Source organism: Delphinus delphis, chromosome 15, assembly GCF_949987515.2.
Source record: "Delphinus delphis chromosome 15, mDelDel1.2, whole genome shotgun sequence".
NCBI lineage: Eukaryota > Metazoa > Chordata > Mammalia > Artiodactyla > Delphinidae > Delphinus > Delphinus delphis.
The window spans coordinates 460,026-474,575 of record NC_082697.1 but is presented as its reverse complement, the minus strand read 5'-3'; the positions used below and the strand labels follow the sequence as shown (position 1 = coordinate 474,575).

At 67.3% G+C, this 14,550-nt stretch overlaps 2 protein-coding genes across 7 annotated transcripts in view; both read left to right on the top strand.

Moving 5' to 3' along the window:
* Positions 1 to 12,657, top strand: part of RTEL1 (regulator of telomere elongation helicase 1) — a 28,597-nt gene extending 15,940 nt beyond the window's left edge. Inside the window, exons 13-35 of one of the 6 annotated variants that reach the window (XM_060033258.2) lie at positions 120 to 175; positions 3,538 to 3,609; positions 3,726 to 3,807; positions 4,756 to 4,888; positions 5,006 to 5,119; positions 5,195 to 5,235; positions 5,372 to 5,457; positions 5,585 to 5,662; positions 5,993 to 6,070; positions 6,502 to 6,648; positions 6,709 to 6,845; positions 7,001 to 7,124; positions 7,215 to 7,362; positions 7,509 to 7,669; positions 8,255 to 8,383; positions 9,678 to 9,876; positions 10,011 to 10,151; positions 10,770 to 10,886; positions 11,053 to 11,283; positions 11,372 to 11,509; positions 11,636 to 11,773; positions 11,888 to 11,966; positions 12,104 to 12,655. In XM_060033258.2, the coding sequence (XP_059889241.1) occupies positions 120 to 175; positions 3,538 to 3,609; positions 3,726 to 3,807; positions 4,756 to 4,888; positions 5,006 to 5,119; positions 5,195 to 5,235; positions 5,372 to 5,457; positions 5,585 to 5,662; positions 5,993 to 6,070; positions 6,502 to 6,648; positions 6,709 to 6,845; positions 7,001 to 7,124; positions 7,215 to 7,362; positions 7,509 to 7,669; positions 8,255 to 8,383; positions 9,678 to 9,876; positions 10,011 to 10,151; positions 10,770 to 10,886; positions 11,053 to 11,283; positions 11,372 to 11,509; positions 11,636 to 11,773; positions 11,888 to 11,966; positions 12,104 to 12,191 (2,717 nt within the window). In that variant the 3' untranslated portion in view covers positions 12,192 to 12,655. Of the gene's footprint in view, positions 1 to 119; positions 176 to 3,537; positions 3,610 to 3,725; positions 3,808 to 4,755; positions 4,889 to 5,005; positions 5,120 to 5,194; positions 5,236 to 5,371; positions 5,458 to 5,584; positions 5,663 to 5,992; positions 6,071 to 6,501; positions 6,649 to 6,708; positions 6,846 to 7,000; positions 7,125 to 7,214; positions 7,363 to 7,508; positions 7,670 to 8,254; positions 8,384 to 9,677; positions 9,877 to 10,010; positions 10,152 to 10,769; positions 10,887 to 11,052; positions 11,284 to 11,371; positions 11,510 to 11,635; positions 11,774 to 11,862; positions 11,967 to 12,103 lie in introns of all 6 variants that reach the window. The other 5 variants (XM_060033257.2, XM_060033259.2, XM_060033260.2 and 2 more) reach the window with 5 other exon arrangements.
* A 121-nt stretch (positions 12,658 to 12,778) lies between these two features.
* TNFRSF6B (TNF receptor superfamily member 6b) lies at positions 12,779 to 14,451 on the top strand. Its single transcript, XM_060033266.2, has 3 exons — positions 12,779 to 13,322; positions 13,413 to 13,616; positions 14,033 to 14,451. Exons 1-3 carry the CDS (start codon positions 12,926 to 12,928, stop codon positions 14,320 to 14,322), a joined length of 891 nt encoding a protein of 296 aa, XP_059889249.1. The 5' UTR covers positions 12,779 to 12,925; the 3' UTR covers positions 14,323 to 14,451.
* Positions 14,452 to 14,550: the final 99 nt, after the last annotated feature.

Below are 14,550 nucleotides of genomic sequence, written 5' to 3'. Positions count from 1 at the left end.
AGCCGCGCTTGTCCCACTGACCCGCGGGAGACCCACTGGGAAGACAGGGAGAGCTGCCCTCTGAGGGCCCCTCAGCTGGAGAGAGCCCAGTGGACGGTCAGCACCCGCTGCCCCTACAGGTGCCGGGCTGTTCACCAACACGGCAGGGCTGCAGAAGCTGGCAGACATCATCCAGGTAGGGACCGCCGCCACGAGGATGTGGTACCTCCTTTCCTTTCCCGGTGGAAGCTGGCGGGGCTTCCTTCTGCAGAGCTGCGGTAGATTCTAGACGCGGGGAAGGACGAGGCTCCCCCAGCACACGCTTCAAGTCCGCGCTGCAGGGCTGGTTTCCTCTCGCCGCAGCACCGCCGCAGGCCTTGAGGGCGGGGCCCGGCGGGGGCGGGGCCCGGCGGGGGCGGGGCGCCTAGGGTGAGAGTCTGGCAGGTCCCTCCAGTTTTCAGACAGGCCCAGCGGCTCCTGCCCAGCCAGCTGCCGCCTGTTCTCCAGTTTCTCGCTGACACAGCGTTTCAGGGGAAAGTTAATGCAGAAGCCCGTACTGGAGTGGGGGGCGTGGACTCTGTCCCCCAGCCCCTGTTGCGTTGCTGGGCCAGCCTCGCCCAGAGGGTGTTGAGACGAGGGGTGAGTGTGTCCCGTCGACGCCCACTAGGTGGGGCCTGGGGCTGGTGTTTGGAGTCAGTGGGTGGTCTGCAGGTCCTCTGGGCCAGGCCGGCCTCAATCTGGGCTTTGGGATCCGCTTGGGGGTAGGGGCAGCCTCCAGGGCTCACCGAGCCCCTCCTCTGCCACGTGCAGACCCCACTTTCCCCAGGCCAGGCGACCAGGGGAGCTGTCACACGCCTCAGGGCCTCTGGATGTGACCACTTCCTGCCCCTGACGTGCCGTCCCGTGTGTCCAGCTGTCCTCCTCGGGCCCAGCTGAGCCGCTTCCTCAGCTCAAGTGGACAGACCAGGGCCTGCCTTCCTTTGGCTGCGTGGCTGCCCAGCTGGCCGCTGAGGGCCAGTCTGAAGGTTCCGGGCACTCCAGCCCCTCCTGCGCCTCGCGGGGCCTCCTCGCTGGGCCTTTCTGCAGAGGCCCCTCGGCGGCTCTTGGTCCTGGGGAAACCGGGGCACCCGAGGCCCCGTGTGGCACGTGCGTGGCTGCGCACGCTGCACGGGGTTACAGTGGGGTGCGCCTGGCTGCAGACAGGCTCAGTGGGCTCGAGGCCCTGGGTGACCTGCCCTGCAGCGCGTCACTCTGTCGCCCCCTCCTTGTCTCTCCCCACCCCTCGCGGTGCTTCCACGGCTACACGACACCTTCCACACTGCCCGCCAGGCCTGCGGTCGGCCTGCGCAGGGCGGCATCCCCGGGGCCCCTGACCGCACTCACAGGTGCTCATCATGATGGGATGTGGGGTGAGCACCTGCTGGGTCACACTTCCTCCAGCTGGAGGGGACATGACGGGCTGGTGAGCGAGTATGGCCCGTAGGCAGCTTGGGCAGCAGAGGAAGCTGAGTCACCCGCCAGGGGCTGCTTAGAGCAGCTGCTAAGGGAAATTCCAACCCAATGGGGTTAGTGGTGTTCGGGTTCCAGAGAGTATGGAGCAGGGAGGGACCGTGCAGGCCCGGAAGCGAGGGTGCGCCGCCCTGCCGGCCTGTTCAGCTGCAGGGACCCTTGAGGAGGGCGGGAGGATGGGCAGAGGGCGCCACAGAGGGAGGGCCCGCCTGGAAGGGACAGGGCCTCCAGGGCAGGGCCGGGGCGCCACAGCTGGGGCTCGGGACTCCCTGGAGACCCAGCAGTACTGGTGGGTCACCGCCCGGGGGGCAGAGGCCTGGGACGCTCGCTGCCCCGGCCGGAAGTGATGGAAGGAGGGGGGCAGAGCCCAGGCTTGCAGGATGCCACGCTAGAATGTTCCTTCTTCTCCGTGACCCCGGCTGCTCTTCCAGCCCCATCCCCGCCTCACGGTTGGGACGGAGCCCCCAGGGTGGAGTGCAGAGCCAGCCGTGGGCAGGCAGCAGAGCCCAAGCCGGGGAGGGGGGCTGCAGCGGGCTCCCCCAGGGCTACAGCTGCACCCGTGCCTGCCACCTCCTCCCCGCCGCCCACCCGTGTCTGGCACTCGGACACAGGGCAGCCACACCGCTGTCTGCAACTCCTGGCCATCCCTTGAGATGTGAGGGCCGCTCTGGGGCCACAGTGCAGGGGTTTGCAGGGGAAGCCATGGCCCCAGAGTGGCCTCACCAGGCGGTGTGGCCTCCACTCCGGGATCAGGTCCAGTGTGTGTGGTTCCGCCCTTGCAGGCGGACACTTTGGTGAATCGCGAGGCCATGTGTTTTGCCGTCTGGACGAGGAAAGTGGTTCTCGAAGCTCCTCTCGCCCTTGGAACTTACTCCTCACAGGCTGCACTGTACCCGCAGGCCGTGCTTCTGGGCCCTCACGTGCAGGGCCATGGGGTGCCCGCTGCTCCTCCCGGCCATGCGCCCACATCCCCTGGGCCTGGCAGGAGTTTGCTGAGAACAGGCTGCTGATCCGGGCTTCCAAGGCCTTTCCTGTTTGTAGGAAGATTTGGTGGGTGAGGCTCCTGCCCATGGGTGCTGGTGGTGCCGGTCTTCTCTGTTTTCACGGACACCGGGTAGAAGTCGTGGCCTCAGCCTCAGCCTCTAACCCAGCAGAAGGCGCCTGGGAGTGACGTGAAGACACGGGGCTGTGGAACACGCCGTCCCTCCTGAACGTGTCTTGGCCTTGTTTCTACCAGCCGAGTGTCAGAGTCAGAGTGTTCCCTTTCTTGGGCTTTGGCCGGGATGCCTTGGACTTTCGGGTTATTGTGGGGAGAGCCGGGGCTCTGTTCTCCAGGGCGACCTCACAGACTGTTCCGGAGGAGGTGACGTCTGTCTCTTGCTTTATCTCCAGTGTTACATACTTTTTGTTGCTGTTGTGAAAGGGGTCTTTTTAACTCACTGGTGCTTGTGTGCAAGAAAAGTGTTGACTTTTATTTGTTGGTCTTGTGTGAAGCTATCTTACTAAGTTTTCAGTTCTAAAAGTTTGTTGTTTGGTTTTCTGGATTTTCTAAGTAGATGGGCCTGTTGTTTGTAACGGCTAGTGTGTTGTATCTTCTGCCCCCATATTTATCTCTCTTGTGGTTTTTTCTTGGCTCGTTGCATTGGCTAAGAGTACAATTCTGCTTATTGTACTTAGGGATTAATTTCATCCTATTACTTCTCCATGTAAACGGGGTTCCTTTCCCCTATCCCCTGACCCATCCCTAGGGGAGAGCGGAGAGGGCGGGCTGCTGACCTGGACTCGGTCCCTGTAACAGCCTTGGACTGGCTGCCGAGGAGGGGCCTGCAGGGCAGCTGTGTCTCTAGTGCGCGGGGCCCCTGAGGGGAGGGGACAGGCAGCTCCGGCTCCTTAGCCTGGGGTCCTGCCCCAGGGACGCTGTTGGCTTGGAAGCAGGGGCAGGTGGTGGCTGTGTCCTGAGTGTCCATCTGTCCTGTGTGGGAGGGACTCAGCAGGAGTGGCAGCCTCTAATGTGTCCTGCTGACTTTTTCCCTCATCTCTGCTGTTCAGATCGTGTTTGGCGTGGACCCTGCTGAAGGTGGCCCCAGTGCCGTGGTGGGGCCGGGGTGTCAGTCCTACAAGGTGGGTCTGCTTCCTGGATGGGGAGCTCCCAGGCCGCGGTCTCACAAGGTGGGGCTGCCTCCAGGATGGGGGCTCCCGAGTGGGGCCTAGGACACCTATCCATTCCACCTCTCCAGGTGCACATCCACCCTGATGCTGGTCACCGGAGGACGGCTCAGCGGTCAGATGCCTGGAACGCCACGGCAGCCAGAAAGCAAGGTACGGCACCTCAGGTGGCTGCGACATGCTCCCCCTGGGGCGGTGCCCCGTCCAGCTATGGGCTCCCGGCCGCCTGTCGGTCCAGCCTTCTCCAGGTGATTCCCCACCTGCCCTCTAAGAGTCAGAGCTGTCAAAGTGAGAGACCTCCGAGGGCCCGGCGGCCCGGGGCCTGCCTGGAGTTTCCACGGGGGTTGGCCCTCAGACCCCCGCTGGACAGAGAAGCCAGAGCGCCCCGAGACCGGGCTCCTGGCTCCCCAGTGTCCTCCATGGTCACTCCTGTCCTTGCTGGTGCAGGGCTGGCCCAGGACACTGTGGACTCAGAGCCTCGCTTCCATCCTCCCCACTGAGGGGCAGGTCCCATCCCAGAAGTTGGAAAGGCTTCTCTGGTCCCAGAAAGTGGTTTGCTCTTTTGTGGGAAGTGTCCCTGCTGACCTGTGACGTGGTCTTGACCCGAGAGTCACAGTTTGAGCATCCGCTTGTGTTATTCCATCTCCTGTTTCCGGAGCCACTGGGAGCGCATGGGAGGGCTGGCGTGTCTGCCTGCAGGCCATGCTCTGGCATCCTCCCTGGCTGGGCAGGACGTGTGTAGGAGGTCACCCCTGGCTTCCTGCCTCCAGGGGCTGTGGGCCTCTGCCCCTCCCTCTTCTGCAGTCCCACCCGGAGTACAGGCACGGGGAGGCCGGCTCCTCACTGAGCCACAAGGACATCTAGGGCTGGGGTAGGCTGACCTCTCTGGAAGTGACTTCAGCGTCCCCCTCCCCCGGCGCCAGGATGCTGGTGGGCTTCTCTGGTCTGCTTCCTGCTCCTGGGACCCCGCGGGAGGGCGGGCAGGACCCCCGGGGAAGACTTGTGCACCTGGGCCCCAGGGCCCAGCACCGCCTTGGGGGACACACGATGGCTGCTGGGCAGGCGGCTTGGGCCTCACACACGTGCCCCCGCCCCCCGCAGGGAAGGTGCTGAGCTACTGGTGCTTCAGCCCTGGCCACAGCATGCGTGAGCTGGTCCACCAGGGCGTCCGTACCCTCATCCTCACCAGCGGCACACTGGCCCCCGTGTCCTCCTTCACCCAGGAGATGCAGATGTAAGTGCTGACCCTTGGCCCCCCCCGGGGGGGCTCCCAAAGCCAGCCCCCCGCCCTGGGCTGCCGGGGTGCTGGGGGTTCAGGATCTCACAGGGGCCACCCCCTGCCTCCCTCCAGCCCTTTCCCAGTCTGCCTGGAGAACCCACACGTCATCGACAAGCACCAGATCTGGGTGGGGATTGTCCCTAAAGGCCCCGACGGAGCCCAGCTGAGCTCCGCCTTTGACAAACGGTAGGGGGCCTGGCGGGTGAGGCGGGTGGCCGAGTGCCAGGCCCCTCGTGGCAACAGCCCCCCGGTTCCTTGCAGGTTCTCTGACGAGTGCTTGTCGTCCCTGGGGAAGGCACTGGGTGAGTGCCCATGCTGTCCATTCCTGGGCCCCTGCCCTGTTGCGAGGTCGCCTGCCCCCGCTCCACTCCCTGTCCTGCCTGGTCTTCCTGGGGCTGGAGGGGTCCTCTGCTGCTGAGCTGGCCACGGTGCTTGCAGGCAACATCGCCCGTGTGGTCCCGCATGGGCTCCTGGTCTTCTTCCCTTCCTACCCCGTCATGGAGAAAAGCCTGGAGTTCTGGCGGGTGAGTCCCTCCTTGCAGTGTCTTCTGGGGGCGGGAGGGAGCCCCAAACAGCCAAGGGTCTGGCAGGGCTGGGCCGCGTGTCTTTGAGAAGGCGTGACGGGCATTCCCTCTCTGCCTCCTCCCGTAGGCCCGCGACTTTGCCAGGAAGCTGGAGGCCCTGAAGCCCCTGTTCGTGGAGCCGAGGACCAAAGGAGGCTTCTCTGAGGTCTGGGTCACCGGGGCTCCCTCCCCCTGGCAGCCCCAGGGTGTGTGTGGCCAAGATCCTGCTGGCCTTTTAGGAAGTTTGGGCTTGGGGACGATGGCAGCAGGTCTGCGCCCACCCCCCAGCCCCGGGGCCCCTGGGTGTTCTGGGCACGGCAGGCAGGCACTGGGTGCTGGCTCCGGGTCAGCCTGGGAGCCCATGCCACAAAGGTGCTGCTGCAGCCCTGCTGGCCTGCCTCCTGGCTCGGACGGTGCTTCGTCTTGCAGGGTGATTTCTGGGGTCTTGCTCAAGGAGGCGAGGGGCCAGGCCGGGCTGACCAGCCTCCCCTTCCAGGTGATGGAGGCTTTCTACACGAGAGTCGCCGCCCCCGGGTCCAGTGGGGCCACCTTCCTGGCTGTGTGCCGGGGGAAGGTGAGGCCTCTGAGGTCCAGGTCCCACACACCTGGCTCCTTATCCCCGCCTGGAACCTGTGCCTGAGGGGGGCCGCACCGTGGGCAGGAGAGGCTGGTCACCTCCCTCAGGCCCCATGTCCAGCAGACACAGGAGGGTGTGGCCCTGCTGGTCCTGTAGGGCCGGCCCTCGGGTCCTAGGCTGGGCATTGGGGCCCACGCATGGGCAGTGGGCAGGTGGGCCGGAGGAGGTGCTGAGAAAAAGAAGTTGGTTGTGGGATTCTGGGAGCGGTGGACCCCAGGTGCAGCCTGGTTCGAAGTTGGAGGTCTCTCCCACCCTGCCCATCCTGGGGGCCGTGGGGCTGTGAGGGCCCAGGCATGGGTGGGCCCTTAGGGAAGGTCTTGGGCTTGAGTGGAGGCAGATGGGGGAAAAGAGTGCCCGCTGCCTCCCAGGCCAGCGAGGGGCTGGACTTCGCAGATGCGAATGGCCGTGGAGTGATCGTCACGGGCCTCCCATACCCGCCCCGCATGGACCCCCGGGTTGTCCTCAAGATGCAGTTCCTGGATGAGATGAAGGGCCAGAATGGGGCCCGGGACCAGGTGAGAGGCTGTGCGGCTGAGGGTGGGCAGGTGGTGCTCAAGCCCCCGTGGCTGAGGCAGCCCCCCGCCCTGGCCCTGCAGTTCCTCTCCGGGCACGACTGGTACCGGCAGCAGGCATCCAGGGCTGTGAACCAGGCCATTGGGCGGGTGATCCGGCATCGCCATGACTACGGGGCTGTCTTCCTCTGCGACCACAGGTGCAGGCCCGCCCTCCCCCCACCCCCTCCCCGCCGGTGCTCTCGGGCCAGAGCCCTTGCCCCCGGACACCGGCTCTTCCCTCTGGTGAGTCTGCCAGGGAGCTGGGCTCCGGGGCAGGCGGGGCTCCCGGGCTGACGGCCCCACCGCCCTGCAGGTTCAGCTCCGCGGACGCCAGAGCCCAGCTGCCCTCCTGGGTGCGTCCCCACGTCAAGGTGTACGACAGCTTCGGCCACGTCATCCGAGATGTGGCCCAGTTCTTCCGCGTCGCTCAGAGAACCGTGAGTCTTAGCGCTAGCTGGCTGTACCCTCGTGTCCCGCCCAGGGGAAGGAGCAGGGCGGGACCTCCACAACCTCCTGTGAACATCTAGATGCCCATGCTGGCCCCCCGAGCTGCTGCTCCGAGTCTGGGCGAAGGAGAAGGCACTGCCTCGGTGGCCGTGTCACCCGGCCCCCTCCGCACCAGGAAGGCCACAAGTCTGGATGTGCACGTCCCTAGCCTGAGGCGCAGACACACGGGTGCGTGTGGCTGGGCGACACGGCCGGTTGGGGCCCCACAGGGTGGAGGGCGAGGCGCCTCCCGCAGGCTGGTGGCACGCTGGGGCCGACGACTAGAGTGCCCAGCAGGCGGTGGTGGACTTCGTCACCCACGCGTGCTCCCGCAGGCTTGCTGGTCGCCGGGGACGCCGAGGGCAGCCTTTGTGTGGAGTACCAGCAGGAAGCCGTCCAGGCCCGGCGGAGGCCCGTGGGGCTGTTGGCCGCCCTGGAACACAGCGAGCAGCTGGCCGAGGGGCCTGGGGACGAGGCCCTGCCCGCGGAGGAGGAGGTGCGGGGGCCGGGCTCCCTGGGGGGGGACACGGATGGCTCGGCCCACCTGGGCTCAGGCACCGCCGTGCTCATCCCTGCACACCTGCTGGTCGGGAGGGCAGGGGGGTTTCAGCAGATGCGTGGTGGTGCTGTGTGCGTGCCCCGCCCCAGCACAGCCCCCAGCCCTCAGCTGGGCCCCCAACACACCCCCGTGCTGGACATGGTCCGCTCACTTCCCGCTCCTGCTGTGCCCGAGCCTGGCCCTTTCTGGGAGCCTGAGCTGCGGGCAGGACCTTCTGCCCTGGGGCCTTTGTCCAGAAGCCCATAATTCCCCAGCTGACCTGAAGCTCCCCACTTCCCGCCGGGCGTCAGTGCCCGCCCCCTGCTGTCCCGCCCTCTAGGCCCAGGGCGCAGCTGCCCCACTCGTGTTTCTTGTCCCTTCCCGCCGGTGCCCTTCAGTTACTGCCACGCTGCTGCCCGGGACCTGCTCTCACACTTGGTTCCCTGCAAGGGGCCGAGGGTACTTCTCCCGCCCTGCCGCCCAGGGCAGTGTCAGGGCTTCAGGGCCCTGAGGGCCTGTGGGACACACCTGTGTCGCCCTCAGGCCCCCCGCCACTCCGCCCCGTGGGGCCCTCGTGAGAAGAGGCCAGCGGAGGAGCAGCGTGGCAGGCGGAGGAAGGTCAGGCTGGTCGGCGGCCCGGTATGTGGACGACCTGCAGACGGCGGAAGTTTGGTGGGTGCCTCAGCCGGTGTGGCTCAGGGTGGTGTGAGGTGTGAGCGGGCCAAACCTGCCCAGTGGCCTGACTCAGCTGTCCCCGCTGGGGGACAGGTTCTGCAGGCGCTCTGCAGGTGTGCCGGCTGGAGCCGGGGCCCAGGGGAGGGGGCAGCTGGGCCTGAGGGTGGGTGCAGGGGTGGAGGGAGGGCAGCAGACCCAGGGCCCGCACCAACCCCACCACCGGTGTTTGGCTGGATTCACTTCCTCACAGACGAGCTGCTTGTTCTGCGGATCCCGCTGTCACCCTCCACCCGCCAGGCTCATGCTGTGCTAGGGCCTGGCCTGCTCTGATCCCGTCCCTCTTCTGCTTTGATATTTTACTGTGAGAACATCTCATCTCCACTCAGCTCTCAGAACCAGCACGGGGTTCCCATGAGCCCTTTGCTGCAGTGCCACCGCCTGCCTCACGTCTACTCCCCCTTACTGGGGTGCCTGGGCAGTGCGCCCCCCTCAGGGCAGACCCTCCACACTTTGGAGTCCTGCACACCTGGCAGATTTGGGCCTTTCGTTTTGTGTTGCTTTTTGGTGGGGTGGTCGGGTCCACGCAGGCCCGTGGGCTCCATCCACAGAAGGTGCTGTCTTCCCAGCTGGGCAGGAGCCAGGCCTGGCCCTTTGGCAGGTCTGGTGTGGGGCCTGCAGCCGGGCTGGCTCCCCTGGCCCAGGTCAGGCTGGGCTGTTGGCACGAACTTGGCTGGTGAGGTGCCTGCGTGTGAGGCACGTGGCGTTCCCAGCCTCGGATGAAAGCAGTTAAGAGCAGCTGAGTTACATCCTAGAAGCTCCGGAAAGCCCCAAATGCCAGTGCCTCTGTCCGCCACCCTTGGCTTCTGGGAAGAACCAGGTGGTGCCCGGGGGACTGGCACTGAGGAAGTGGCCTAGGTGCCAGGGGCCTGGGCCTCTGAGGGCCGAGCTGGGGGGCAGCCTGGGAGCCTGGAGGGTCCTTTTCGAGGGTCCGGGATCAGGGCTGGGGTGTGCAGCACAAATAGGGCACGGGGCTGTTTGAAGTCCTGGCGTGTTGAGAAGTGTCCCCTGCCGTGGGCACCGGGACCTCAGCAGAGGAGGCACCGCCAGCCTGCACTCTGCCTCTGCGGTGCTCAGCGGGCCTGGCCATCTAAGCTGAAGCTAGCCGGGGGGTCCCCTGCCAGCTGGGCCAGGCCAGCTAAGCATCCTCCCCAGCAGCCCCCGACGGCAGCTCGCTGCCCCCGCAGATGGGGAGCGTTGGCGCCTCCTGACGGGCACCGGCTGTGTGTCGCAGGAGGGGCCAGAAGCCGGCGCGGACACAGGCAGGGCCAAGCTGTTCATGGCAGCCGTGAAGCAGGCGCTGAGCCAGGCCAGCTTCGACACCTTTACCCGGGCCCTGCGGGAGTACAAGAGCACCGATGACCTCGCGGCCCTGGCCGCTCACCTTGGCCCCCTCTTTGCCGAGGACCCCAAGAAGCACAGCCTGCTCCGAGGTGCCTTGGCCAGTAGAGGCTGCCCACTTGAGGGTCCCAGCCTGGGGGCCACCAGGGTCCCCGGTTGACCTGCAGAGGTGTCGGTGGGGACCCCGTGTGGTGGCTGCAGGCCCAGACCCTGCCCCTCCCCACAGGCTTCTATCAGTTCGTGCGGCCCCACCACAAGCAGCAGTTTGAGGAGGTCTGCTGCCAACTGACGGGCCGAGGCTGCAGCTCCCGGCCCGAGCATGGCCTTCCCTGGAGGCAGGGAGCACGACCGGCCCTGGGCCCCAGCGGTGAGGCGGGCCCTGCCTGGGTGGGACCCTCAAACTCAGACCCTGAGGGTGGGTGGCACCTGGCCCTTGGAGTGGGTCTTCATGTGGCCCAGCCTCCCTGTTCCTGAGGCTGACAGATCTGTGCGGGGGGCCCCACTTTGGGGAGGTGTGGACCCCCAGAACACACATGGCCCGGGCCTCCGAGGAGGACCTGCGCCTGGGGAGTCGTGTATGCACAGGGGTCCTGGAGCCCCGTCCACCCCCGTCTCTACCTGGAGTGGGCCCTGCACGTCTAGAGCCTGGGAGTTGCTGTCCCCATTTATTAAGGAAGAGCCCATCTCTGGATGAGACTTCCCCAAGGATGGGAATCACGGGGCCCCTGGGGTTGGAGATTCCTGCCTAAGTCACCCTTCTGCTCCCTTCTGGACTGGGGTGTCCTTGTGCCTGCCCCCCACTTTCCTGCCCCCCGTTTAAGGCAGGGGAGGAGGCCTGCCTGCTCCCTCCTGTCGGGGGCCTCCAGCGGTTGTCTGAGGAGAGTTTGAGGCCCGGTCTCCCCTTGGACAGACCCGTCCCCTCCCTGGTCATGCTCTGGACCCTCAGGGACCAGCTGGGCGCCTCCTTGTCTCCGTGTTTCTTCAGGAAGGAGGGAGCCTGACCCCAAGCTGACCGTGTCCCAGGGTGCAGCCAGGCAGCTGGACCCCTGTGAACACCTGAACCAGGGCCGGCCCCACCTGGCCTCCGGGCTGCTCCCTACAGGTACCTGGTCCCTGAAGAGGCTTTGGACCAGAGCCAGGAGCAGAGGGAAGACCCTGGCGGGGAGGAGTCTCCTGGGAGCCGCTGTGGTTCTGTGCCCCCAGAGCAGGGGAGGCCAATGTGATGTGCTGGGAAGCTGGTGGACTGAGATGTGTTACCTTCCCACCAGGAGACCCCAGCCGCCGGCCTCCTGAGGGGTCCGGAGCCCCTGGAGCAAAGAAGCACCCGCCCGCCGTGAGTGCCTACCTGGCAGATGCCCACCGGGCCCTGGGGGCCACAGGCTACAGCCAGCTCCTGGCGGCGCTGACCACTTACAAGCAGGATGACGACTTCGAGAAGGTGGTGGCTGTGGTGGCCTCACTCACCACCGCCAAGCCTGAGGACCTGACCCTGCTGCAGAGCAAGTGGCCCGCGTGGGGGGCGGGTGGGGGCGGGCAGTGGGGTGGGCGGCAGGGCCACGCCTGAGCGATGCTCCGCGCTCCCGGCAGGGTTCGGCATGTTCGTGCGCCCTCACCACAAGCAGCGCTTCCGGCAGACGTGTGTGGACCTGGGCACCCAGGCTCCAGGACCCTGGGAGGGGAGCCCTGCTGTGCCTTTTGACCTCGTCTGTGAGGCTCGCGGGACAGGTAGGGCCACCTGCCTGGTGCTCCTGCTGCCCTGTTGCCACAGCTCCCCTCAGCCCTGGCAGGGTGGGCAGGTGGGCAGCAGGGAAGTGCCAGGCACCCCTCGGACTCGCTCCCTCCTGTTTCCAGGCCCCTCACTGCCAGAGAAACCCCCCGGGAAGACCCAGAGCAAGAGCTTCTCCTTCCTTACGCAGAGGCCGGCTCGGGGGGTGGGGGCTCCCAGCCGGCCCCCCAGTGCCCCCTGCGGGCAGGCACAGTCCGAGTGGGGTAGGTCTCGTGGGAGGGGCTGCAGGGACCATTGGGAGTGGGGGCCCAGCCCGAGCAGGCCTGTGGCGCTCACGTCAGCCCCCTTGCAGTGGGCTTGGTGTGTCCTGGCTGCAGGGCGGAGGACGTGGTCCCCTTCCAGTGCCCCTCCTGCGACTTCCACTGCTGCCGGGCCTGTTGGCGACAGCACCTCCAGGTCGGCAGCCAGACCCTGTGGACCCGGCCCTGTCCCCTGTGGACGTGGCCTGCTGGGCGTTGCCCCACATGGTGGGCTGAGGGGCTGGGGTGGGCAGTGGGGTCTGAGAAGGTGTGTCCAGCGCCTTCTCTCCACAGGTCTCTAGGACGTGCCCGGCCTGCCATGCTGCCACCAGAAAGCAGAGCCTCACGCAGGTCTTCTGGCCGGAGCCCCAGTGAACGTTGAGACCCTCTGGGCGCTGCAGGGTCTGCGGAGGCTGAGGCCGCCCCTGCCTGGGGCGCAGCCTGGACACTTGCTTGTCGGCTGTGGGTGGGCCAGGCCTGATACCAGAAACCCCTTGGCCGAGAGCGCACCTGACGGGGAGGCCAGTCTAGTGTCCGTGGGGAGCCCCCTGAGACGGCTGCAGGATCTGGGCCCCCTGTGAGAGGCCCCGAGGCCACCTTGGGGTCTGGGGTGGGTCCACTGGAAGGTGCTTCCCCAGAACCTCCCTGACCGCCAGCCTGTGGGTGGAGCCCCAGCAGGAAGGAGGGGAGCCCTGCACCTTCTGTCCCGGGGACCTTCCAGGGACCTGCTTGTTCCTCAGGGGCCAGGGTTCTAATAAAGCTGCCGGCACTGCTGGGAAGCGTTCTGTGTGGCCCGGCCTCGGTGGTGGGGTGGGGGAGCCTGGAAGGAAGGAGGCGCCTGGGCAGCCTCCCTCGCACCTGGTTTGTTCAGAGCAGGAGCCGCTACCCCCTCCACCCGCCGGTTGCCAGGCCTGGTAACGGGGTCAGGAGCTGCTCGTGGTGCTGGTGGCCTGCACGGGACCGCCCTGGCACTGGGCTCTGCGGAGGGAGAGGTCAAAGCCTGGGCCCCCAGGTGGCCGACCGTTCCCCTCAGGCGGGGCGGGGCTCCGCGGGGGCGTGGCCAAGCCAGCCCTTATAGGACGCGGCCCCGGAGGCCGCTACCACTCCAGCGAGACCATGAGGCCCCTGCTGTGGCCGCTACCGGCCCTGCTGCTGGCGCTTGCGGCGCGGGGGACGGCGGCGGGCGCGCCGACCTACCCGAGGCGGGACGCGGAGACGGGGGAGTGGCTGGCGTGCGACAAGTGCCCCCCGGGCACCTTCGTGCAGCGACCTTGCGGCCGGGACAACCCCACGACGTGCGGCGCGTGCCCGCCGCGCCACTACACGCAGTTCTGGAACTACCTGGAGCGCTGCCGATACTGCAACGTCATCTGCGGGGAGCGCGAGGAGGAGGCGCGGCCGTGCGGGGCCACCCACAACCGCGCCTGCCGCTGTCGCCCCGGCTTCTTCGCGCACGCCGGCTTCTGCCTGGAGCACGAGCCCTGCCCGCCCGGCGCAGGCGTGGTCGCCCCCGGTGGGTGCAGGGCGGGGCCGCGGCGCCGGGCCCTCCGCCGAACGGAGCCAACTCGGCTCTCCTGACGCCGGCCTCCGCGTTCGTCCTCAGGCACCTCCAGCCAGAACACGCAGTGCCAACCGTGCTCCCCGGGCACCTTCTCCGCCAGCAGCTCGAGCTCGGAGCGGTGCCAGCCCCACCGCAACTGCACGGCCCTGGGCCTGGCCGTCAACGTGCCGGGCTCCCCGTTCCACGATGCCCTGTGCACCAAATGCACGGGCTTCCCGCTCGGCTCGCTGGAGCCGGGGGCACCGGGTGAGCGGGACGGGGGGCGCGGAGGCCTCGGTGGGCTCCTGGGAAGGGCTTCCGGAAGTGCGGTGGGGACAGCCTAGGGGATGCCGTTGGCTGAGGGCGTCAGCGCTGGCGGGTGATGCCGTTTCCCGCCGACCTTGGGAAGCAGGCTTCGAGGGTTTAAATGGCTTGCGGGAGGGAACGGCAGCGAACGTGGCGGGTCCCCTTCACGTCGCATCCCACCCCCGGCATCGGCCCACGAGCCCCGCCTCCTTGCCGGCCGAGTTTCCCGCGGTCGCCCCGGCTCCTCCAGCACGGCTCCCGCCTCATCCACTCGTTAGTGCGCGGGGATCCCTCGGTCCTGTCCCTCCGCAACGCGGAGGGACGCTCACGGCGCGGTGGCAGCTAGTCGGGTACGCCCTCGCCCCTCTCTCCCGCAGGGACCGAGGAGTGCCAGCGCGCCGTGGTCGACTTCGTAGCTTTCCAGGACATCTCTCCCAGGAGACTCCAGCGGCTGCAGCAGGCGCTTGCGGGCCCCAGGGCGCGGAGTCCGCCGCCGCCGCAAAGGGAGGACCGCGCGGCGCTGCGGCGGAGGCTGTGGCTGCAGCTCACGGAGCTCCGAGAGGCGCGGCCCGGGACGCTGGGGGCGCGGCTGCTGCGGGCGCTGCGCGCGGCCAGGTTGTGCGGGCTGGAGCGCAGCGTCCGCGAGCGTTTCCTCCGCACGCGCTGAGCACTCTCCCCGTTATTTATTCGCTCCCGGCCCGAGCCCCCCGCATGGGCGGCCCGCAAGTCGCACCTAAGGAGGCTTTGGACCCGGCTCCTGTGGCGTTAAATTTATTTTTCATAAAGCCGATTGGCAAACGAGTGTGCTGTCTGGCCAGCGCGCAGTGGGCACATCTCGCAGGGGACACACCTGGGCAGGCTGCCCGGGCGCGGCCTGCTGCCTTCCCCCCCTCCC